Source organism: Calonectris borealis, chromosome 3 (assembly GCF_964195595.1).
Source record: "Calonectris borealis chromosome 3, bCalBor7.hap1.2, whole genome shotgun sequence".
NCBI classification, from domain to species: Eukaryota; Metazoa; Chordata; class Aves; order Procellariiformes; family Procellariidae; genus Calonectris; species Calonectris borealis.
The window spans coordinates 37,614,359-37,638,996 of record NC_134314.1 but is presented as its reverse complement, the minus strand read 5'-3'; the positions used below and the strand labels follow the sequence as shown (position 1 = coordinate 37,638,996).

At 39.3% G+C, this 24,638-nt stretch overlaps 1 protein-coding gene across 8 annotated transcripts in view; it reads left to right on the top strand.

The window, feature by feature from the left end:
• Positions 1–11,712: 11,712 nt before the first annotated feature.
• PHIP (PHIP subunit of CUL4-Ring ligase complex) overlaps positions 11,713–24,638 on the top strand; it is a 120,332-nt gene continuing 107,406 nt past the window's right edge. For 4 of the 8 annotated variants that reach the window (XM_075145355.1, XM_075145353.1, XM_075145352.1 and 1 more), the window contains exons 1-6: positions 11,713–12,031; positions 12,170–12,228; positions 12,399–12,428; positions 12,584–12,643; positions 22,997–23,147; positions 23,258–23,356. In XM_075145355.1, coding sequence (XP_075001456.1) covers positions 11,986–12,031; positions 12,170–12,228; positions 12,399–12,428; positions 12,584–12,643; positions 22,997–23,147; positions 23,258–23,356 — 445 coding nt within the window. In that variant the 5' untranslated portion in view covers positions 11,713–11,985. Of the gene's footprint in view, positions 12,032–12,169; positions 12,229–12,398; positions 12,429–12,583; positions 12,644–22,996; positions 23,148–23,257; positions 23,357–24,638 lie in introns of those variants that run through there. The other 4 variants (XM_075145356.1, XM_075145354.1, XM_075145350.1 and 1 more) reach the window with 2 other exon arrangements.

Here is a 24,638-nt window from a genome sequence, read left to right as displayed (position 1 = left end):
GGGAAGTGTATGAAACTGATTTCAAATGTTGAGTTGCAAGCGCCAATTACAGCAGCAGTTGAATATAGTTGTAAAGGTATCCCAAAGGCCAGTAAAAAATGAAACTGTATTTCCAAGTAGATGTCGCCCTCAGTGATGAAACTGCAAGGGGGATCACTGCCACATGAGTTTTAAGTAACTGATGTTAGGACACTTTTCTTTGGCTCTGTCAAGCCACTGCCTGATTCACACTTGCATGATCACAGGGGTGTCTTACTTTTGAAATGCTGGATCTTTTAAGTGAAAACGACAATAACGCTCCTCATCTGGTGAATGCTTCAGTATTAGCATTTGGTTCACCCTTTCATGGTGGGGTGGTGCTTTAGGTCTATACATCCTGAAACACATGAAGTAATTCGTAGAAAGCAGCCTGCAGCACAAATACTGCATTCTTACAAAATTCAATGACTGATTCAATTTATCACTAATAACAATAGCCTTGTTTCATATCAACAAGCATGGAAGATACTGACTGTCCCCTTTATTTCAGAAGCAATTAGACAATGCATTTGGTATCATATCTCTTTACAACAATGCATCTGTCACGTTTAGCAGATTGATAACTTTTATGTTATTGTTGGACCATAAATGAAGGGCTTTGTTGTATATTACTTTTTTTCAAAACTGGGCGTTCCTTCTTCCCCCCAATAGTCCTATTTTCACCAGATAAGAACAAGATAGCAAGAAGCTTTATGCCCAAATCCCATTTAAGGATGCTTTTCAGTGCTTTTCACACACTAGCCTCCTGTTCCTAGAAAGGTCTGACAAAGTCTTTGATCACTGTAGCACCTCCCTTGCCATGTCCCTCAAGCACTTTTAAACAGATTTGCTGCAAACAACTGCAACCAGCTCTTGACTACCTGTAACTATAGGTAGTTACCAGTTCAGAACACTGTAAATGTTTGAGACAAACTGTGAATCTCCCTGGCAGCTGTTAACTTATGTTTACCTCCATTTAATGTTACACTGTTTTCTCTCAACTTCTGGGCAGCTTTATGCTTTCTCTTTTCCAGGTTTGTTTTCCACATCAACTCTTCCTTCAGTGATCTTTAGTGTGGCCCTGAGAAGCCTTTATGATCATTTTATGCATTTCAGAGTTTTCTCATTATTTGCTGGACAGAAAGAAGAATCAAATAATTTGGAGGCTGAGCAAATTGGACTGAGATGTATTCGGGTTTTGTTACAAACTAGCTAGGATTTAGCTCAGCCTCTAGAACTTCCTAACAAAGGACATCTGTGTTGGACGTATTCCATATTTTATGTACTACACCTCACTAAAGCGACATCTGATTTTTTAAAAGTAAAGCACAATGGCAGTCTGTGGTTTTGTTTGTTGGAAAGGCTGTGACACTGCTGGCAAATTAAAAGGTGCCAGGGCGCAGAGCTAGAGACTTGAAGCCTGCTGCTTATGCTGTTAAATTGTCATCAGCAGAGACCCTGCGCTCGGTCCAGGCCAAGCAGCGTTCTCCCAAGCAACCCTTGGCATGATTCAGGGGTTAGCTCAGCCCCAGCTGACGATGCAAATGCAGCCATCCTGTTTTGGTGGTTAAAAGAGTTTAATAATATGGACGGGGCATTGGCATGAGGCAATTGGCCTCAGAAATAGAGTGGGCACTAGTACTCTTCGGTTTACTAGTATGGGTAAAATTAAAAATTGAGGAATACATCAACAAGTACTCCTTACCTTCTGCATACTGGAATTCAAAATGTTATTGTCTGTAAATATGCCATGACTTCTACAGAGTCCTACGCTATTAGGAACATCCAACAGTGAATGAACTGAGAGGCACACACACCACGCGCCTGGAGGCAGGAGAAAAAATCCAAGGATGCTGGCTGCTGAAAAGTTTCAAATTGAAAATTAGGGTTGGGAGTATACGTGAATACCACATTTCAGAGTTAACGCTTTGTCTGGTGAAACGTTGGCTGCCTGAGAGTGATGAACCATAAATCAAAAAGTCAATTTCATTTGAGGGATTTTCTAATTTTACTTGGATGTTAATTACTTAGTAAAAGACCCCAAGAAAGGGGGTTTAGGACTTCTAATTTGGACTGGTTTTGTTAGGACTTGTAAAGGACTTCAAAAGAAAAGGACTTCGGAAAAAACAGCAGAGGTGCTGCTATGTTGTTAGAATTTAAGCAGCGTGTAGTGTTTTGTTTTTAAATGGGATTAGGTGGGTGAATACTTCTTCCTGGTTGTTTTTTTTTGTTGTTTTTTTTTTTTTTTAAATAACATTTACTACTTTGAAAATAAGTTTTCAGTAATAACTTAAACAGCACTGGACTTGGGTCTGGGCATCAGAAATCAGCTGCCTGTGTTGTTAAAATTGTCAGCAACTGCAGTGCAGGGTCTGAGGAAAAGGAGTGTCCTGCTGGGGTTTGAGAACCCTACTGTAATGTTTAACTCTCAGCAACCAGAAACATCGATACTAGAACTTCAGTGGGAACCTCTGTGATTTTAAGCTACTGAGTCTGAACTCTGGCATAAATCAATTCTTCCTTAACTCGGACTTAACTTTCCGCCTGAAGGATGGAAAGCGGATGTAACTTTTTTCTAAGGGACTGTCCAATTTTTAAATGGCTTTCCATCTTGTTCGGGAGTTTGCTATACCACGGGTCACTTACCCCTGACTTCTGCTGGTTTGTCTGCTGCTTTCTCACTTTCTCTCTACACTCCTTGTTCATCCCTTAAAAACAGCAAAAACAAAACTAGAAAAACCTGACAACTAGCAGGCTCTGCAGGAAATATTTTTGGTAACTTATTAGGCAACTCTCTTTTCTGTTTGTACAAAATAATTTTCCAGAATTCCCTGGAACTTAACTATGTCTTGAAATTTAAGCTTTAATTTGAGAGATAAAGATTAAGTTCTGATGAAATTGTGATCAACAGGATCCATGTGATCCTTTTTTTTTTTTTTTTAAAGTCACTATATTCTTTTCAATGTTACCTAGATTTCATGTGGATAATTCCTCTTGTAGCTCAACAGAACACACTGCCTTGTTCTTCTCAAACCCTAATGATATTTATGAATTGTATTAGACTACATGGGAGAAATTTTATGTTTTCTATTTTTATTTCTCAAATTGTGGGAATTTGGTATTTTACTTTATTGCTCAGATCTAGAAGAAAGTCAACTGTGAAAACCTCAGCTTTCATTTCTAATAAATGTCTAACAGATAAAACTTAAAACATGGCCCAATTGTTTAAGAACAAAAATACCCTGCATGCAAATAAAAAGAACCTCTGTATTTTTAGATAAGGATTTTGGAGGGTCCCAACTCCTCAAATGCTGACATGCAGGTTTGGCATGACTTACATTATATACAACTTTAGTGGTATTTAGGTGGGAAGGTCAATGAATCCTGTGCAGTCATTTCCCTTTTAAAGCACTTTCAAACATACATACAAAAAACCCGATACATGGACTAAATAAACATAGCTTTCTTTATAACCAGAATAACCAATTCCAAAAATTAGAACTATGTTAAAAATAAATACCTGTATATTTCTTTAAATGCTCAGTCTAGTCTTTGTAAGACATCGTGTTTCTTTACATTAGTTGATTGAGTTTTAGTGTTATTCAGTGCTTTACTTATAAGGGCCTGCCAAGAGGCAGTTAGTAGTAGTCAAACTTGACACTGAAAGATCAAGTTCAATTCCTTTTTTATTTGATCTTGGAAGTCTGAGCTTTAATAAAACACACACGTGCAGAAGCTAGCAGTGTGCTAATGCTCCAGAGCTTGCTGCAAGAACACCCATCAGTGATGAGTTGACCCAAAGCTGGGTGAGAATGTGTATCACAGTCTAACAATAAAATAATCTTTAGATACCCCCATTCGAAATGTAGGTATTTAGTTTTCCAACAGCAAAAGCTTCTGGGTGTCTAAAAGACTTCCAGGTGTGCCCGAAGCTGCCTATTCTGACTAGCTCAGGATCCACAAATCTTCTGCTTGTCTTGCTTGCGCACCCCATTCATGGAGCATGCTTGCCAAACTAGGTCCCAACCTAGTTGTGTCTTTCATCCAACAACTTTGTAGTTTTCATCCACACTTGTGCGCACGGGGATCCAACTTCAGTTCAAATTCTTCCACAAGGAAGAGAAAACAGTATTCTGTACCTCTGAAGAGAATGAGCTAGCCACCTAGGTGGATACCCTTGGAAGAGGGTTGTTCTTAGCCTCCGTTAAATAAGCTGCTCCACTTTGCATGAGAAAACTAGAGATTAATTGAGCTAATCTTTTAATCTTGTGGTAGGTCCTCACCTGGGAAAAGGGAGGCACATCTGCCAATCTCCATTTTAGAGTAGTATTAGATTAAAAACAAGGAAGCAAACAAAAAACGTAACCAGCATCACATATATGCAAGGGTCATTTACGGTCTAATCACACTCTAATCACACTGGTACTCTAAAACCTGTAAAATCAAGAGATTGATTCAATGATTTTAAATCAGCAGGTACCTTACACAATTTATATGTCAATTAGTACACCATAAAACCCTTCTACAGTTTACCTGGGCAAACTGAAAAAAATAAAAAAAAAAAGCCTTTCAAGGCACTAAGTAGATGTTATAGGGGAATACAAAATATTGAGAAATCTGGATGAGCAGCCCAGTATTTTCTCAAAAGACTGAACAATAAATGGAGATCAGAATCTCAGTGATGTGTATTTCATGGATGATTGACAAATCACATATGCTACACAAAGTAGGCACTGTCAGCCAAATGGTTCCATGCTAACAGCACTAAAATCTTTACTGTAAGTGCAAATATTGGTACTACTCGCACTACATCATTACTATTTTGGGGAAAGCAGATATTTCAACTACATCATAGAAATAAAAATACTTCGCAGCTCTAAATGAAATCAAACACCACTAGAAGGAAACACTCAGGAAAAACTAAGGATTGTCCTAAAGCTAGCAACACAGCAAGGCTCTGTTGGATCAGACTAATGATCCTTCTAATTATGTATGTGTACTGTCACTGGATGTTCTTACCTATAGAAGTGTCAGTAAGACTGCTAAAATCCTTCCTTTAGCGATTTCTGAGGCAAAAGTAAAGCCAGGATGGCTATATTTTGTGATGGGGAAAAACGTAATTTTTAATTTGAAATCTTTCAACTATTTCAGTTCTTGAACTATATCCTAAAGTTTACAGAAGATCCTTCTTTATCTTCTCTGAAACAGAGAAATTTTGTACGCCACGCTTAAATGTTACCTCCTCCAAATATTTTATTCCATTTCCTTGGTCTTTAATATTTTTTCTTGACCCTAACTATTTTCCTCATATATCTCTGAACTCTAATTCTTTGGAGATAAGGTGAAAGACTCAAGCGCAGTATTCCAACAGAAGATTTGTCATTGCTTTGTTTCACTGATTTCATATTAGAGTTCTAGAAAAAAATTACCATATTCTCAATGTTGAGTATATAATAAATAGAATGGTCTTTTTAAAAGATTTACTACTGGTTATCCAATAGAGCTTTTTTCCTTATATTGACTTAGGAGCCCATAAGGAGCATGACTGACTCATATTTCTTCAAATAGATTATTTTGAATGTAACATCATGAAATTTTACCTATATTGTTCTGCTCATCTCTTCTCTGGGTAGATCTCTGATATTTCTTATGGCCTCCTTTGGTTTTATCTAAATTGCACAATGAGTATCTGTAAACACTGAAATATTTTTCCTTCGTCCTTTCCTGTAATTACATATTAACAAGTATATCAGACTATATTTCTGATAACAATATGACAGAATCTCTCTTACAGAGATGTAAATCTTTAATAGTCCACTGTATTAACTTCAGGGAAATTCCAAGTCTATGCCAAAGCTACTGATAACCAGCCCCATTCTGAAAAGTCAGACAAGTGACCCCTCCTCTGTATTTTAAAATGTTGCATTTCTACCAGGCTACTACTGTAACTGAAAAAATCAAATCCAAACCCCTAATCACAAACGGGCCTCAAACTTGGTTAAACAGGAATCTAGCTTTTCATTTACAGAAACGGAAAGATAGTCACTGAAGAACACTATTAAATTGTGTCTTAATAAACTTCATAATTTATCAATATAAATGAAATTTATCACTTAAGACTTAAAATAAGTCGTCTTAGACTTAGATCTCTAATATGAAACCAGTGAAACAAATCTATGATACATCTTATTCTGAGAATCTTCTGCTCAACAAAAATTGCCTTAGCATATCGGGCTACCTTACTAGAAAGTATAGTAATTAGTACACCATGCCTATCTAGCAAACATTTTCAAAGTTTTCTAGAAGTAATAATGTAAGAAAATAATTGTCAATATACAAAGCAACATAGTAAACATTCTTTTTTTCTGCTCCTATATTCATTATGGAGTAGCTTCTCTCTAAAATACACCCTGTATATTAATTTTTTGAAAGCTCCACTTAAAAAAAACCCCCACATAATCCTTAGAATTCTCAGAAAACTTTGGAGATATCAAATGGGTGTGAAACGGAACATGGCAAATATCCAAAATTCTCTGTGAAGAACAGCCCAACAGCGAACAATTAAGTACAGCAGTTTAATCATCTTCTCAAAATTCTATGGATAATTAGGGGATGTATTCAGCATCGAAAGTTGTACTGTCAAACTGATCCAGTAACTTTAATCGAAGGTCTTTTGCAAAATACAGGAGGACAAATCAAATTGCTTTAAAACAAAACAAAAAACCCCAAACAAAAACCCACCGTAAAACAATAGAATTCCTTTATTCAGTAGGAATTACATAGGTGTAATTCTTAGTTTCTCTTTGTAAGGGAAGTTTTTTGTATTCAAAGATGTAATAGTGAAACCAAAAGAATGTCATGGCTGGTGCAATTCATATTTATTTGGGTAACAACAGACTAAAGAGGTTTTTAGGGTCATTGCATGAATTTCAACCAGACTCATTTACTGCTCAGAATGTAAGTGGCATATAGACCTAGTTTCAGAAGCTTGATAGTAGATTCACAGTTTATTATTAATTTTTACACAAAAATGAATGATGTTTCCTTAAGTGACTTGATTTTGCTTTACTCTTCTAGCTGCACACAAGAAGAACACCTAGAAACATGCTTGTAGGTTAATCTATTTGTGTGCTTTTACAAAATGTTAATTTGTCAAAGCTGGTGGTGGTTTGGGTGGTGCAGATGTCTCATTCTACACTACTTTTCACCAACAGGGAGAAGCAAGCGAAAGGTGAAACGGTGTGTTCTGGTTGCTGTGGGAAGACATCTGCGTTCTATGGTAATGGGTGCACTGAAAAAGGAAATAAAGGTAAAGAATAGGAGCATACAGTTCACTATTTAATATCGGATACAGGCAGAATACACAGTGGCTAAGCATTCTGTAGGGAACGCCATAGCTGAAAGTTCAGGTACGTTACGGATGCAGGGTGCAGAAAGGATATATTCTTGGCAGGCATAAACAAGTGAGTATTTAAAAGAATTCTGATGTGAAGCTACTTAGTTAAATTGTAAATTAGTGCTTAGAACTGCAGAAGAAATTTACTCATAGTAGTACAGTATTTTGGCACACTTGGTTCTTTCTGCAGATATTTAATGTACGTGATAATAATAAAAAAAGTTGGCTGGCCTCGTAAGTACCATCACTCACTTCTTGCCCTTGTAAGATTAATGGTTGGTTTCAAGAGTAAGAATCAACAGTTACAAAAAGGCAAGCAAGTAGTAGTGATAATTCTCATTTGAGGTGAAAAAAAAGCCCACCAAAAAAACCCAAACCAACCAACCAACCAAACCTGCGGAAAGCTTAGTCAATGCTTTATGTTGCTCTCCACCAACCTCCCCCTTCTAATATCGTGCTTCAAACATTTAGCTACATTGTTCAGCTTGACAATTTACAAACCCTAAATACTTTCCTTTGTCTATAAAGAAAAGAGTAAATTTCACAAGAAACAGAAAGGATTTTCATATCAAGAACTGCCACCATTAAGTTTCAAGTAAAGCACTTTCTGGTTACAAGCTATTAAACCATACTGGTAACTGATATAAACAACTGTGGGGTAACCCCCCCCCACCCCGAACTATCAAGATACAAAAAATCAAGAAGATACTACATCCTTATCTGTCAAAAGTAACCAGTAATTCAAGAGAATTCTAACACATCTGTGTTTGGATACTTATAGTGCTTATAGCACTTTTTAGGGAAGGGGGGGGGGAAGAAAAAAAATATAAGGCAAGTAGGGGAAATAAAAAAAACCGAAACAAAATAAAAAACCCAAAACCTTGGGATCAGTCCATAGCTGACTGTAAGTTTTATGTATCAACTTTATTAACAGCAAAATCTAATAAACTTTATTCTTGCTTTTTTGTAAAATTATTTTAGTGAATGTGTCCATATTCACATTTAAAAGTCACTAAATAAAATAACAGGACATAACATTCGCAAAAAGAATATGTAAAGCTATCAGATGTTAAAACAATCTAATTCCTAGATTAAAATAATCTGAGATTTTGTTTTTAACTGTAACAATCGTTATAGCTGAAAAAGGAAAATAATTCCATTACTACTACTTTTTTTTTAATGCGGGCCTTTCAGAGTAGAAATATGTCCTAAAAAATATTAAATCTTACTGACAAAGCAGAACTGATATATTTTTACTTAAGGATAATGTAAGGTGACAAGATCACATGAAAGAAAAGGAATTATTTGAAAGCAAAACAATCAATATAGTAAGAATTCAGAGATGAGGATATTTTTCTCCACTTGTGTACATAACAAAAACATCCTCAATTTAACTGCAACAAGGAAAAAAAAAACTTTAAAAATATCTCTGAAAAATTAACAGAATATTTATTACTGCCGCAGGAATTCTTAAAATTCAGTCTAACATGCATCACCAAACAATAATAATTCCGCATCTTCTCTTGTGGCCCGTGTAACATTAAGCCACAAATAAACAAAAAAAACCCATCAGATTTCATCTGTAAAAAGAAGTGGAATGTATGTTTGCAAAAGCTATTTATTAAATATTATTTGTAGCACTGCGGTGCTCAGGCTCCAGTCAGGGACTGGGATGCCATTTTTGCTTGGTATTCCACACAAATAAAAGACACAATCCTTATTTTACTGTCAAAACACCAAGAACATTTTGATTCTGTGGGCTGTATTTTAAACTGCATCAGGAAAAGTTACAAGTTGCCAAAAGAACAGGGAAGTTCAGTATTTCAGGATAGTTTTCCTCTACTTTCAGACTCTTTAGCTGTTAAAATTTCTCTATTCCTTGGTTTATAGTTTTAGTGATGTCATACATAAATATACTTTCTTTTATGTAAATATCAAGGGAAATTAAAATGTTAATCACATTATTCACGTAGCCCTTTGTTGTGAGAACGATCTATGAGAGACATTACAATACATATTTTACATCACTAAGAAAAGACTCAAGTCATTTTATTTTTTAAATCTTTATTAGATGGTAAATATTATTTCATTGCCATTTCAATTATTTTAAGTATGGATTTAAAATAAAGCTGAAACACAGAGTGGTTATTGTTATAAAAACTGGGAAAAGGGAGACACCCGTACATTTTTAAATATATAAAGTGAGCGTAGCTACAGATAAAGTGATCAAATCTAGTATGCACGATTTTACTTCTTCAAAAAAAATCTATACTACAAAATACACTTACCCTAATGATTACAGACCACATGCTAGATTATGATTTTAATGATTTTTAGGACATTTGATAATTGTATGTCAAAATGCATAGCAACTAGGCATCTGCTATATAAATCTAATTTTTATCACTTTTTATAACATGGCTTTATGGAAATATGTGACATTTTAGCCTCCTTTCTCTAACCTTCCACGGTTACGTTTGTGCAATAAAGCAGACGGGTGGCTGCAGCAAGCTTTCTCACCGAGCCAAGCACAAAGCTCAAGCAGTAAGCTCGCACACCGAGCTCGCGGGCCTTGGAAACATACGTATAAAAATGCTCAACTCGGCCTCCCCTCAGTTGCACAGAAATATGGTTTAAATTGAATTTTGTTAAAAGTTCTATTTTGTTAAAAGTTGAGAGCTTCGGAGTCTTTACACACAAAATATTCTTTGTCTAGGTTCTATACAATTTCAAACACACTTTTGGCTTTGCTTCACAAGTTATATTAGTTAATAATTGGGGCAAAATAAATATTAAAAAATGACAGCTTCCCCTGTTTACATCGATCCCTGCTAAATTCATTCTTATTGTCCACAAACACGTTTGTTCTTGCAAGGCCCCAACTCGACCTGAAAAAGCATACATTGCAAACCATGAAGACAAATAACTATGCTCCTGTAAACCCTTTCTTCATCGGACACGGATTGTTTTTAAAGGTAATTATCAGTGGACGTCTGCTTTGTTTTTATTTTCTTTTCCTTTTTGATTGTAAGCAGCAAATAAACAATTACAGCACAAATCGAACGTTTATTCGGTATCGTCAAGCTAGAAAAGCATTAAATAAATAAATGATTTAATCGCTAATCAGGCTCCGTACAATGTTGCAGCCTTTCAGGAACCTTCGGTAGGTTATTGATCCGCTAGTGAATTACCTCCAGTTCAGCCATAGGTTGCAGGCATCGCCATCCCTCGCTTCTCCTCGCGTTGACAACACTCCTCCTCTTGCCATCGCTCCTAGAAGCCAGAAGATTCGTCAGTCCCGCGTGTCTGATTTGGTTGGCGGCAAGAACAATGAATAAAATCGTTATTAGCTGTTTGGGTTTGGTGTGTTTTTTTTTTTTAAAGGGAAGTTCTGAAACCGAGCACCCTGCGAGCCCTTCACCCTCCGCCCCCGTGGCGACGCCACAAGCAGGCACCCGGACCCCAGCAAAGCAGCCTAGGCAGCCGAGCCAAACAACGAAGAAAAGTGTCTGGTTGGTTGGGATTTATCGGGGTTTCCACCCCCCCCCCCCCCAAACCCACGGCACGAACCCGGCCCCGGGCACGGTGTTGCAAGAATAAGAAACAAGGCGTGACACCGGCACTTACACGCAGATGCCAAATCCGCAGCGCCCCGAGGCCCCCGACAGGCTCTGAGGGAGCCCGGGGCCGCTGAAGCCCCGCGCCCGGGAGGGGCCTGGCTACGGAGGACGGGGGGGAGCCGCGGGCGGAGGGGGAGGGGGGGAGAGGGCCGAGCTTCCTCAGCCCGCCTCCCCAGCGGGGCCGCGCTCCCCGGGGGCATTTTGGCTTCGCTCGCTTCCCATTTCTGCGACACTGAAACTCGGTAACTTCCAGCCTCCCCGCTGCCGCCGCCGCGAATAGCCGCTGCCCCGCCGCGGCCCCTCCTCCCCGTGCGTCGTATCCCTCCGCGCTCCGGCCGCCCGCACCTCGCAGAGAAAGCGCCTTTCAGCCGCCAGCCCGCCGCCTTCCCGCCCACCCCGCCTTTGCCGCTCCGACATCTTCTGCCTGAGCCCGCCCGCCCGCTAATAAACACGTAGCGCTCGCCCTCGCCCCTTCTCCTCTCAGCCCGGCAGCGCCGGGAGCCGCCGCGGCGGCGGCGGGGCGGGAGAGGGGGCAGGAGAAGCCAGCTCCCCCCTTCCCCGCTCTGGCCGCCCCCGCCGCCGGGCGCCGGAGACTGAGGGGCGCGGGGGGGAGGGGCGGCGCGCGCGGCGCGGCGCGAGGGGCCGGGAGGGCTGAGGAGGGGGGCGCGGAGGAGGAGGAGGGGACTCTTTCTCCGGGCGGAGGGATCGCGCTCGCTCGCGGTGGCTGGCGACGGCGGCGGCAGCGGCGGCGTTGGCGGCGGGTTGCTGTGAGTTGTTGTTTCCTCCTCCTGCCCGTGGGTTGAATGGTGGAGCCGAGACTCTTCCTGGTGAACGAACAGTGACAGCTACCGGGCGGGCGGACGCGTTTCGCTGGGCCCCGACGCTGCCGCGGGAGAGCGGCCCGACCCCCCCCCCTTTCCCCCCTCTCCCCTCCCCGGTTTTCGCCTCGCCATGTCCGGGGACGGCGGCAGCAGGCACACGGCGGAGCTGCGAGCGGGTGAGTGCCGGGGGAGCCGTTGTGCGGGGCGGCGGGAACCGAGCGGGAGCCGGAGAGGGGCGGTGGGGAGGGGGATGAAAGAAAAGCCCGCAGGGAACGGGCGAGCTGCAGCCCTCACCGCCTCTCCTCTCCCCTCAGAGCTCTACTTCCTCATCGCTCGCTTTTTGGAGGACGGACCCTGCCAGCAAGCGGCTCAGGTAGGGGATGGATGGATGGCGCCGCCGGGCCTGGCGGGGCGGGGAGGGGGCGGCCGGTCAGGGCGGCGGATCGGGCGGCGCGGTCGCAGCCTCGTCCTCTCTCTCCCTTTTTTCGTTTTTCAAAACCGGCCTCCTTTTCTTGTCCCCCCCCCCTTTTGTTGTTGCTGCAGGTCCTGATCCGAGAAGTGGCGGAGAAAGAGGTAAGCGCCGCCGCACACCCGGCGCTCGCCCCGCCTGCGGCCTCCCTCCCCCTTCCCTCGCCCTCTCCCGCTTCCCCCGCCCCATCCCGGGCACTGCTGCGGGGGCTCCTCGGGGAGGGGAGCCGCTCACGGGGTGTCCTCTCTTCCCTCCCCAGCTGCTGCCCAAGCGCACGGACTGGACGGGCAAGGAGCATCCCCGGAGCTACGAGAACCTGGTAAGAGGAGCGGCCGGGGCCGACCGCCGTGCGGCGGGCAAAGTTATTTTTTCCCCTCACTCTCCCTGAGCAGCCCAAAAAAAAAATTGAATTTCCCGCAAAAAAAAAATACAACTTAAAAAAAAAAAAAACTTCAGAGATTTTTTTTTTTTTTTTTTTTTAAAAAAAACCAACCTCGGCCCCCTCCTCCTCCCTCTTCCCCCTCCGCCCCCTGGGCCCCGAGGGCAGACGCGGGGCGCCGCGGCGGGCCGCCGGTGCCGCTCGAGCGGGGCCGGCAGCGCGGGGTAAATAACAACAAGCGCCCTAATGGGAGAGCCCCGGCCTCGCCGGGCTGGAAATAGAGGTACGTCATGGACGCGGTGCGGGCAGGCGGGAGCAGCGCGGGGCGGGGCCAGCGCGGGCGGGCGAGCGGCAGCAGCGGCAGCCGGGCCGCCGGCAGGCGGGGGCGCTCTCCTCCGCGCCGCCCGCGCACACAATGGTTCCGCGGCGGCTCCCTCCGCCGGAGCGGCCCCGGTGGCCCCACGGTGGCCGGGCAGCGGGCGAGGTCTGGCCGGGCGCTCGGGTCCCAGGGCGCTGTGCTGAGGCGTTTTTTTGCCCCTCGCTGTTCTGTTAACTGGGGCTGGGATCTACATCGAGGGTGGGTTGGTTTGAGGTGTCCTTCCTGGTTCGGTGTGTGCCCACGTGTGCTGGTAAGGTGCCTTATGTGGCTTTGCGGTTTTTATATGCTACCTATCTGGTGTGTAGGAATAACTGAGCTTGCCGGCTTCATATCACAGATTTGACTCACCTGTTGTTTTTTTGGGTTTTTTTGTGTGTTTTTTTTTTTTTGATCTCCCAGGGAGTGCTTTTCATCTCAGGTGTAGATCAGTGATTAAAAAGAAGTATTACTTGTAGTGCTGTAGTTCTTGCTAGCGGAGAGGGGCCTGCATATTTTTTTTCCTAAGATGTTGTGAACTACAGTAGTTGGGAAAACAGCAATTAAGATGTCTGATAGCGACTTGTTGCTCGTATTGTTTTCATTACAGGTGCACTGTTATATAATTTAGTCTCTGAATTTCTGACTAGGATTTCAAAGGAAGACTGAGCCCTGTTTGTAATGTTCCTCAAAGCAAGATTTCCCTTCAGGCTTTCTGGTTGGTCATAGTAGTTCTGAACTCCGGTACTTCTGAAACTTAGGCATGTGGACAACTTTTGAGCTTATACAAAAGGATTTGTAATGTGTCCAATCAATGTTGGCGTATACGTTTTTTAGTTATATTACGAATGTTACAGTATGAATCATAGGTATTTACTGTAGTTGGAACAGGTTTACTTACTGCATTGGTTTTCTCTGGAGTAAGAGGTGGATTGTTCCAGGCATTTTAATGCATGTGGTGTGGAAGAATTGATAGCAATTGACTTGTTGAAAACATACTCATACATACTTCTCAATTTTCCTGAAATGAAAGAAAGGAAATTCAGCTGGGAATTTCAAAGTGCTGTTACTTTTACATGATATACTATGCTATTCTTATTTATTCATTTATTTATTTATAAGACCATAAGGCTGTATTATCCATTTCAAACAATAGTCAGAAGTTGCTTGGTAAAACTTACCATGAATCTGTCTCTTTTATCCTATAAATTACAAAGAGTTGGAGGTGCAGTCTTAGTGTAGAATGGATTTGGGTTTCTTCTATGTAGTCAGAATATAAAAGGATGTAAAGAAAGACAAAGTGAGGAAAAAAACTTTAAAGGTTGAAATAAGAAGAGTTGATGAGAAATAAGTTCATTCAGACCCTTCTTTCCAAGAAACATCTCTTGTTTGTTGGAATGCAAGTAAATGCTAATTTAGTCAGAACAGGTATGTAATGACATAAGATGTACTTCCTCAAAATTTGGACTTGGTCCTGGATCCTTGTATTTGGAGATGTGATGCTGACTAGGTCCTTCCTCATTTCCTAGTCTTCTGTTCCTAACAGTTTTCTTAGACTTCCTAATAAACGTTTATCTGCCCTTTTCCATCTTGTCCCTACCTAGATATTGGGAGAGGGAGGGAAAGAAGTTGGTTACTTTGTTCTTTTTCCGTCCTCTCTGTCTGCTCTTGCTTCAGTTGTCAAAGATGTGTGAACTTTGTATTACTTGACATTTTAGGCTTCTGAAAGCTGGCACGGAAGTGTATTTGCAGGGTGACAGTTACATTTCATATGAAAGTGTTCTTCACAATGTCTTGTTTCATTAAACAAAAACTTGCATATCTCAAACCAAAGAATCTTTAGCTTTTGAGGCTGATGATGAGCTAACCTTCTGTTTCTTATTTTTCTTTCATTAAAAAAATATCTAGCTTGAAGATGCTTCTTTCTGAAGAAGACATGTTTTGTCATCTTTTGGTACCACTTCTCAGACTTGAATGCCTTGAGCTTTCACTAAACTTTGTAGAACGGGCTGAAGGGAGAAAAGTTAAGAAATAAAAATACCGGTAAATATAGTGTTAGACATCTGACTTCTACTTTAGGAGGGGATACAGGCTCTGTTTAACAGGGGCTGGAGTTTAATCCCAGGCTTCTGTTTTGTTCTTTGCAAAATCGTGCCTTTTATTATACATCTATTTAAGTGGATGTCTTTTCAAGAGATGATGTTCCTGGTTTTGTCCTCGTTTTGAAAACATTTATTTAGGAATTCTTATTAGAATTAATTTTCTATTATTAGACTGAGATTCACAGCCTTAGACATTTTATTTCTGTAACTTAATTTGTGCAAATAATGTTAAATCCGATGCAATTTTCATCTTGTAAATTACTTTCATTTTTCTGTTTGGTCAGTGAAAGTAAATGTTTCATTTTCTTACAAGCTAACACCATGCTGTGCAGGCTTGTAATGCTACAGGAAAATACATGAGTTCAGAAATGCCATTATACTATGTTTTATATTCTTAAATTATTTTCTTCAAATATTTCTGTATTGTATTTTTCTACAGTCACCATTTGTGGTATAAGCCACTTGAATCTTGCTTTGAGTGTAGTCTTTTACTTCAGAGTGCCAATCTCGTTTTTATATTGTTGATATTAAGATTTGTATTTGTGCTATAACCAAAGACTTTCTGAGAATCGAGTCCCTGGTAGGCCACTTTTAACCTAGGTATATCAAGGATGGTGGGACTCTTCAGTAACAGAGCTCATGTTTTGTTTTCTCTTGCATCAGTTGTGAAAACTTATTAATTGTAAGCCAGCTATTTTGCTTTTCTTTTTGCAAGGCTGAGGATTTCTCATGATGGGGGACAGAAATTGAGGAGTTTTAAGAGTTAACAGCTCACTTTAGCAGAGCAAGGCAGCCTTGTGAATTGTTTCTAGATTGTGGTTAAACATAGTGTTTAAGTGTTGTGTAGGTAGGCTTTAAATAGGGCCTCCACACATAAACAAGCCATGGTGCATCATTTGACTCCAGGGTAATTGTTTTTTCATGTTGCAGTTTCACTATGGGTATAGCTGCTCTAATAGTACACCGTGGATGAAAGCTGTGCATTTCTGCTGCATCCTTTATGTAGGCACAAGCATTCAGCCAAATGTGCGGTCAGTCGGATAAGGGAGCTGAACTGTCTGAAAAATGAACAGTACAAAAATCATTTTTCGGATGGTTCAGCTCTCCTTTGTGTTCAGCAACATGGGTCCTACCACCACCATGAGGGAGATGATAGGAGTGCGCGTAGAGGGCTTGGGGAATGTGTTGGGATGGCTCCTTTCGGGACTTCAGCTGGATCAGGCCGACTGTTAAGATTCACCGCAGCAAGTTAGAGCTACTGTAGAGGGTGGTTGGGTTTTTGTTGTTTGTTTTTGGGAGGTGGGGTTTGTGCGTGGGTTTTTCTGTTTGTTGGTTTGTTGCTTTTTTTTTTATTTTTTCTTTTTTTAAGGTCTTTTAGGGTACAGGCATCATAGTGCATATGACCAGAACCATTGTGTTAACTTTCTTTTTCATACCTAAAGTATTCCCATAACTGTCATTTTCTCTGTTGAATTAGAATTTTGTTCATGTTGGTGGTGGTTGAGGAGGGAGAAGGCAGGGAATTCACATTCAAATAGGAAGATGGTGCGATGGGTTTATGCCTTCTTGTTTTCAGGAACTGTTTATTACTGTTTTGCTAACATTTGTCCCTTCCCCTGCCCCTCCCCACTATTATTAAATGTGATTTAAAGTGAAAGTGACAAAACTATTTTCAGGCCATCTCACTGTTCTTTCTTTTTGGTTATTCATGTATACGTGAAGTTATAAAGAGTATCTGTGGGACTGGGACACTAAGTACATTGACACTGTATTTCATTGTTCGTGTAATACCTAACATAGTAAAGTCTTCTAGGTAGCATTGTGGTTACTGTTTAATAATTCTGTTTCTTAATAAGTAACCAGATAATAAGTGGATTGTTTCTTCAGGAAATCTTGTTCTGTAGAGGTGTTCAAAGAAATAGGGAGCAAAAATAAAACTTGCATTGAATCAGAGAGGTGCGCCATCTTCTAGTTTTCGTTATTAATAGTATTTTGGGGAAAGTCTATACAGTGTTTTGGAAGGTGGTCTGAAAGACTTGGCACTGGAGGTAAGAAAACCTGTGAAATGATTGTGAGCCTTAGCAATGTTTTTGATCTTACTATGAGTGCTTCTGTTGGACACACATCAACTTAAATGATTTCCTTTTAGTTTTAAAAGGCAAGCACTTCCGTTCTCCAGATCATTCCCATAGCTGAGAATTTAGGTGATGTTAGAGCTTCTCTGTTCAAACTATTATATTTTGATGAGAAGGAACTCTCGTTCATTGTGCAAGGTACCACGTTTGTTTGTTCCACAGATAATTGAGAGGATTGGTTAAGTCAACTGTTTTGTGCTAGTTCTTTCAAACTGAGACTAAGAAACACTCATGAGAGGTGGGCTAAAGAGGAATATGAAGTTTCTAAGGTGTATCTTTTATTTAAAAAAACAAAATAAAAACAACACAAAACATTATGAAAGAGTTTAAGATGGGCAAATAGGTACAGGTAATCTAACAGTAATAGATATAGTTGAACATCTTGGTCCATAAGGCTGAAAATGTTACTACTGTTCATACCTTCTCGTATGGTAAGTAGCAAGCTTGCAGCAGTCTGTTTATACTAAGGTTTGAGTTTTTTATCTGGTCTGGCCTCACACCTATTAAAAGCATTAAATAGTTGAAAAGCTAGTATGTTCTTGGGATGGCTGGTTTCATATAGGTCTATTTCATTAGAGGAAAAAGTAATCCCACATTAAAATCATAGGCATTCCTAGAGGAAATAGTGGCTAAATATCCCTATACTTCTAGCTCAAGCATAATTAGAAAGTACATGAGAAATAAACATGCTTTGGGGAAAACAGTTAATTCTCCAATTCTCCGCTCCGTGTTATCCATTGTCCCACCCCCCCCCCCCCCCCAAAAAAAAAAAAAAAACCCAAAAGAATTAGAATGCTTCAGAGGAAAGTAATTGCACTTTATTGCAATTCCTAATTTTAAAGTGATAAGGCAGTGGCTGCTGGTACAGGGTACTCAATTAGATTGATGGTCTGATATAGTACAACAATTACTGTAATTCAATTTGGAGCTTGTTTTGGGTAATATGTTACATAGCAGAATAGTTAAAGCCGGGATAGCTGCTGGTATTAGTAAGATTGAGCTCTCACATCTTGAAACATAGGTAGCTGACTGACTTAGATTTTGGTGTTAAATGTCCTTGTGTGGAAAAGTGTTTTTCTGAAAGATATTTACAGTCAAACTTGTAGTTAAGGATGTTAACTGTTAGCATGGGGGAAAAAAAAACCCAACAATGATAGTTCGGAGAACCTTTCAGTATGCATAGTGTTTAGAGCAGAATCCAGAATAGGGTCATATTTTACTTGATGTCTAAAACAGTGGCAGTGAATAACTGCATTATGTATTACAAATTTAACTAAAGAGTCTAGGTCAAATCATGATTCTGTTGATGCATTCATTGTGATTCTGATGCTGAATTGTTCTGCAGAGTCATGCAGAATGAAAATATAAGCACTTAGGTCTATTTCAAGGTAATAAAGATTTGAATGTTAGTCCAAATAGCTGTGTAGCTGCATTTTGTGTATTCCCATGCTGTTTGTTTGCAATAAGTAAAGTTGGGGGTAGTAGGTAAAGGGTGAAATGGAGGGTAATGCTGCTTCTTATTTTCTAGAAAATATTATTTGTGCTTAAGATCTGAAAATTTTGTACTTGCTAACAGAGTTTTGATTTTTATTACAGTAATGTTTAAGAAATGTTATTAACTTGTCTTATGTGAAAAGTCTGTTCGAACAAAAAGAGAGTTCATTATTATAGTTATAAAAGCATATCTTCTGTGCATTTCCGTTGGAAGAAAAGAGCAGAATTAGGTGTTGCAGAAAGCCTAATAGGAGGGGGAAAGAAACCAGCTGGAACTTCAGCTAGGTGGGACTGGCAGAGAAAAAAAATCTGTGCTGTTTATATACTGCTTAACATCACAGTTTTGGCATAAAATTTTGAAATACCTGTTTGTAGAGTCCAGTTTTCACTCTTCATTTAGAGCTGTATGAATTTTAAATATTTGTACATCTGGTTTTTTTTCCTTTTGCTTTTACTTTCTCCTCTTGGAATCAGAGATTGATATCAAGACAAATTTCCCTCATTCTGTTGAGTTGTCATGAGCTTTTCTGTTTCCGACAAAGCTTGTAAAGTGTCCTTTTAAAAAACAAATTTATTTCTTTTTTTGTCACTTAAATCTGACTTGAAAGTACGTTTGACAGGATTTTTTTTGTTATTATTCATTTTAAGAGGAGGACCAGGGTGGTAGGTGTATTTTATGTTGGTTCTAGTTTCTTTTCACAGTTTGTGAGTGCAAGAATTGTCTCCTGGTAGGCTGCACTTTAGAACAATCTGAATAATTTTAGCTTTCAAGCCACTCTTTGTCATTTAATGTATTAAGTAAACTTCCTTACCTTATCCTTTCTTGAGTTGTTGCTGCCATATTGTGGTTCCCTTCTCTGCATTTTTTTTTCCTTTTTCAAAAGGGAGGAATCAGGGCTAAGGTGAATTTCTGTTACACACTCTTTTCATTTGTGACTTCTACAGTAATGCTAATAGTCACACATACAGATTGGCACTGGAACAGGCTTCCTAGAGAGGTCGTCGATGCCCCAAGTCTGTCAGTGTTTAAGAGGCATTTGGACAATGCCCTTAATAATGTGCTTTAACTTTTGGTGAGCCCTGAAGTGGTCAGGCAGTTGGACTAGATGATCATTGTAGGCCCCTTCCAACTGAAATATTCTATTAATATTGTTAAAAGAAGATTATTATTTTCTTCTGACGGAGAAGAAAGTACTTCACCTGGAGAAAGCTTACTTAATAGCCTATTTTTAATAGATTATTTAAGTTCCACCATTTCCTTCTTTATAGAGGGAGAAAAAGGGAAAGAACTAAGTCCAAATAAAACCTGTAATAAAAGAAGAGGGTTTTTCTCTAGCAGATTTTACAGTGAAATGAAGCTTACTTTTTTATTTTTAAAAGTTTCTTGTGTGTGCTTTAGTCTTATATAGGAAATGAGAGCCAAATGTTGACTGTGTATGGTTCATGAAATAGTTTTATAAACTTTCTGGAACGGACAAGTATTTAGATGGCCAGTGTCACTTTTTTTTTAAGCATACAGCTCACTTAGTATTGTTGAATCAGTTTGTCAATGAGCTGGTTGCAAATGCTGTTTAGTAGCGAACAATGATTATTCAGAAAAATGCTGTGCAGAAGCATCACAAAACTACTGCATAACTTGGCATAAATAGCAGTTTCACTCAAATGGACTTAAATGAGGAGTGTGGATGTAAGGTATATATATTAAGATGAGATCTTTAATAGGTATGATCAAGAATAATACAAATAGATGCCCCTTTTCAAAACATTTGCTTTAAAAACCGCACAAGGAATTGAGCCTACTTAGTTTCTGCTAAAATAAAAAAGTGAACACATGGCTTATGACAAATCATGAGAAGTATGACTCAAGATGTCAGCTAGCTGTAGTTTTGGAATGTGTCAAAACCGATTTGCTTCATTTACTTCAGATTTTGTGCATTTGTGAGCATGTGTAAAAACTGAAGGGTCTTGAGCAGGATAAAATGACAACTGTATTGCGTATCTAGTTCTAATATTTGTGATTAAACCAAAAAATGACTAATTAATCTGTGAGAGACAAGTTCAGATTCTGCAGATGTGAAGTCTGATTTCAGATAGAATTGTACAAAGGGCAGTATTTGTTAAGTTTTTGCGCTCCTTTTTATAGGAGCGAAGGAGAACAAAAGCTAAGGAAATGAATGGATCAGGGCTGTTAATGGCAGAAACTGTACATAGCTTTGTCACTACTTACGGCTATTCTGATATTTTAGGCTCTCAAGCATGTATTTTGACTGTGATTCCTTCTTTAGGAGAAAAAAGCAAGTTTTATTTGCATGTTACTGATTAGAAAAATCGGAATAGCAAATTCTGAATTCAGTGAATTATTTTTTGCCAGTTTTCTAACAGGCTGCCTATCTGATGACATTAAATTTAGTCATTTTAAATTAATTGATCTGTACAATCAATTGTCATTTATAAAAAAAAAATCTAATTTCTAATATTTTTTGAAGAAAAGTGGTTTTTTTAACTTGTGTGAATTTTGTAAGTCATTTAACTTTTAGGCAGTCAAATTCAGACAGCTTGCAAGGCCTTCTACAAATAATTAATACATAATTCACAGAAGGAAAGCCCCGCTTTCCTGGAAACAGCTAAACATTTGCCCGCCGATAGGAAGTAGTGAATGAATTCCTTATTTTGCTTTGCTTGCTGTGCAGCTTTTGCTTTACCTATTAAACTGTCGTTATTTCAACCCACAAGTTTTTGCTCTTTTACGCTTCTGATTTTTTCCCCCATCCTGCTGGGCAGGGAGTGGGTGAGCGGCTGTGTGGGGCTAAGCTGCCGGCTGGGGTTAAACCACGACAGGAGCAAAAGAGAAAAATTCCTCCTTCACTAGAAGGTTTCATTGTTAGTGGTGGGAATTACTGATGTAAGCAAGCCTTTTCCAGAGCCTCGGTTTCAGGTATCAGCACTCTTATGTTAACAAACTGCTAGAATACATGAAGCAATTACAGTGTGTCAGCAAGATAGCAGCATATTTGATGAAGAATGAGGTGTGTTCCTGTTAATTGGGTGTAATGCAGAAGCATCATTCTGCCTAAAATGTCAGTCACCGCCTTCTCTAGTTGCAGAATAACAAAATACCACAAGCTTTTACTGCAGTGCTTTTTTTTTCTTCTGCAAAGTAAAACTGTGAAGACATATTTCAGGTTGTACGAAGTATAAAACTACTACACGCCAAATCCTGCACAAGAACTGAAGAAAACTGACTTTCTATCTTCCCTCTTAATTTTATTATTTTAAATTTTCTTTGTTATACTGTAAGCTGACAACAGCTTATGCACTTTAAAAATGCGATTTCTTAACCAAAAGCTTTATGCTAATAGGATTTTACTGTTGGCACATATGCATTTTGAAGCTTTTTTTCCTTTATATAAGATGATCTTCTGATCTAGAATTGTAGTATTTCAAAAGAATGAACTGGTTTTATCTGGGCAGTCATTAATACTGGTTCAACATTGTTATAATCAAGTGGTGAGAAGATCTGTTTTTGATAGTAGGAGCTTGTTTTGGTACTGTGCAGTTGAAAACTATGAGCAGTTACAAAAACTGGTCATGTTTGTAGCCTAATAGAGTACCACATATACCAATTTTAAAGTTGAATTACTTAAGCCAACATTTTTGTTTAAAAGCTTTAGATGTAAAAAAAAAAATCCAATTGTGGAGCTTTGACAAGGTCTTGTAACTTATGTGATTTGAGGCAGAATGTTTTTGCATTGTCTTCTACAAAGCTATGTTATTTATTTGGTATATGTGAATTTTCCAATAATTCTGTAAATGTTGCTGTCCTTACAATCTTCGTCTCATCTTTATCTTACAGCAACTTCAGTTGGCCGGACCACTATTTAAATATTATATTAAATACGTACTTTACGTTTTTCACTTTGATTATAAAGCAGCTTATTAGTTTATGGCCGACTGTGCCTTAAAGTCAGAAAGTAGTAAATACTAACAGTTCTCTGTACAAAGTGGCATGTGCTGAATAGGAAACTTAATTAGGACCAGCTGGAATGAATTATTGTACTTAAAGGTCATTATTTGTTTTTATCCTTAATACACTATAATTTTCTTACGAATTTGTGTAACAATCTGGAAGGAAAAAAGATTAAAGCAGTAATTCTTCAAAAATATTATGTTCTTTATCAGATGTTTTGTTTGCTTTTTCATATAATAGGTGAAATATTACAGACACTTGGCACCTGATCACTTGCTTCAAATATGCCATCGACTTGGACCGCTTCTAGAGCAAGAAATTCCCCAAAGTGTCCCTGGAGTGCAGACGTTATTAGGAGCTGGCAGACAGTCTTTGCTTCGTACAAACAAAAGTATGAAAATGTTATGAGAATTTTGAGAGTTCTTGATATTTCAAGCCTTTTCTGCATTTTCGCAGGAAAAAACGCTTGCCTACATTTTTTGTGTAATTCTTTTAAAACAGGTTGCAAACATGTTGTATGGAAGGGATCTGCTCTTGCTGCACTACATTGTGGGAGGCCTCCAGAGTCCCCTGTAAATTATGGCAGTCCACCTAGTATAGGTAAGTCAATTTTATTATGGCATTGCCATTGTAATACCTAAGTCCCAGGATGATTGATTATTGTGGTGATGAGAGCTAAATAGTAGTTCTGTTTATATTTGTCCTTGTTTGTGTCATATACCTTATCTTTAGTATTATTTTTATTAAGATGTTGTGCTGTCATATTTACCAGTTTGTATGTGGGGGGAAAAAATGGGTATTGTAAATTCATATACTAGTTCTGCTCTGAAGCTAATTTTGTCTTTGAAGTATGAAATGGATTAAAATCTATTTCAACAGTGAATACATACAAATAAAACTCTTTTTCTTAAAGATGTAATAAAGTTGTCAGTTAAATAATTAGTACTATGTAACAACTTAAAACCAGGACAGCGTTGGCCTGCATCCATTGTTGGGGAGAAGTAAGTCTTGTAGGCTGGTAATGATTTTCTTTGGGAAGATTTGAATGTCATGTGGAAGTTATTCTTTCTGCTCTCTGGTCCATTGAGTAATTTTGTAGCTGTGCTTTAGTTTGCTGTGCTATATCATGAAGCGTGCATGTGCTCTCTGTGCTGTTGAAAAACTGAGAAGCTGGAGGTCACGGGTATTCTTTTTTTTTTCTTTTTAGTTGCTATTTTTAAGCTCTCATATAGTCACTAAAATATGTTTGTTAGCTTTCAACCTTTTAACAAGAAGATACATGTTTTTTTAATTGCTATAAGAATCAAGGTATTTTAGGAGATGGTTTAAGGAGCATCCTTTTTCTTTTGTCATGGATAGGAAAATGTGCAAAATCACTTGTGTCGTTTCATCTGCCTCTGCTGATGTCCAGGGAAGGGGGAACGGTTAAGACCAAATTACCAGTGTGGATTATACCAAAACAGTAGTGGTTTATACCAAAACAGTAGTTGCAGATAGATGTGCAGTGTTGGATGAGAGTGGGCAAAGAATATCCAATTGATTGGTTCCTAAACAGGTGCAGCTGCTGCAAAGACAAAGGTTTCTGTCTTGGCAATGAAGAGAAGACTGAAGATATATTGGGGGAACTAATGAGTAACGATGTACAAATATATAGCCAGGTGCTTTTCAGAACAGAGGCATTTTTAATGTGGTAACTTGCCATTAAAATTTTTCAATCTCTGAATTCCTTTTGTAGGCTATTGGTAGCCTCTAAGTTTTCCATGAATTGGGAGAGATAAAGATATATATATATATAAAAAAAAAATTGAGAGAGCTTAATTTGGGCTATTTATAGTATTTCTAATGTTGAAGAAACTCAAAATCAAATCTCAAAATGCATACC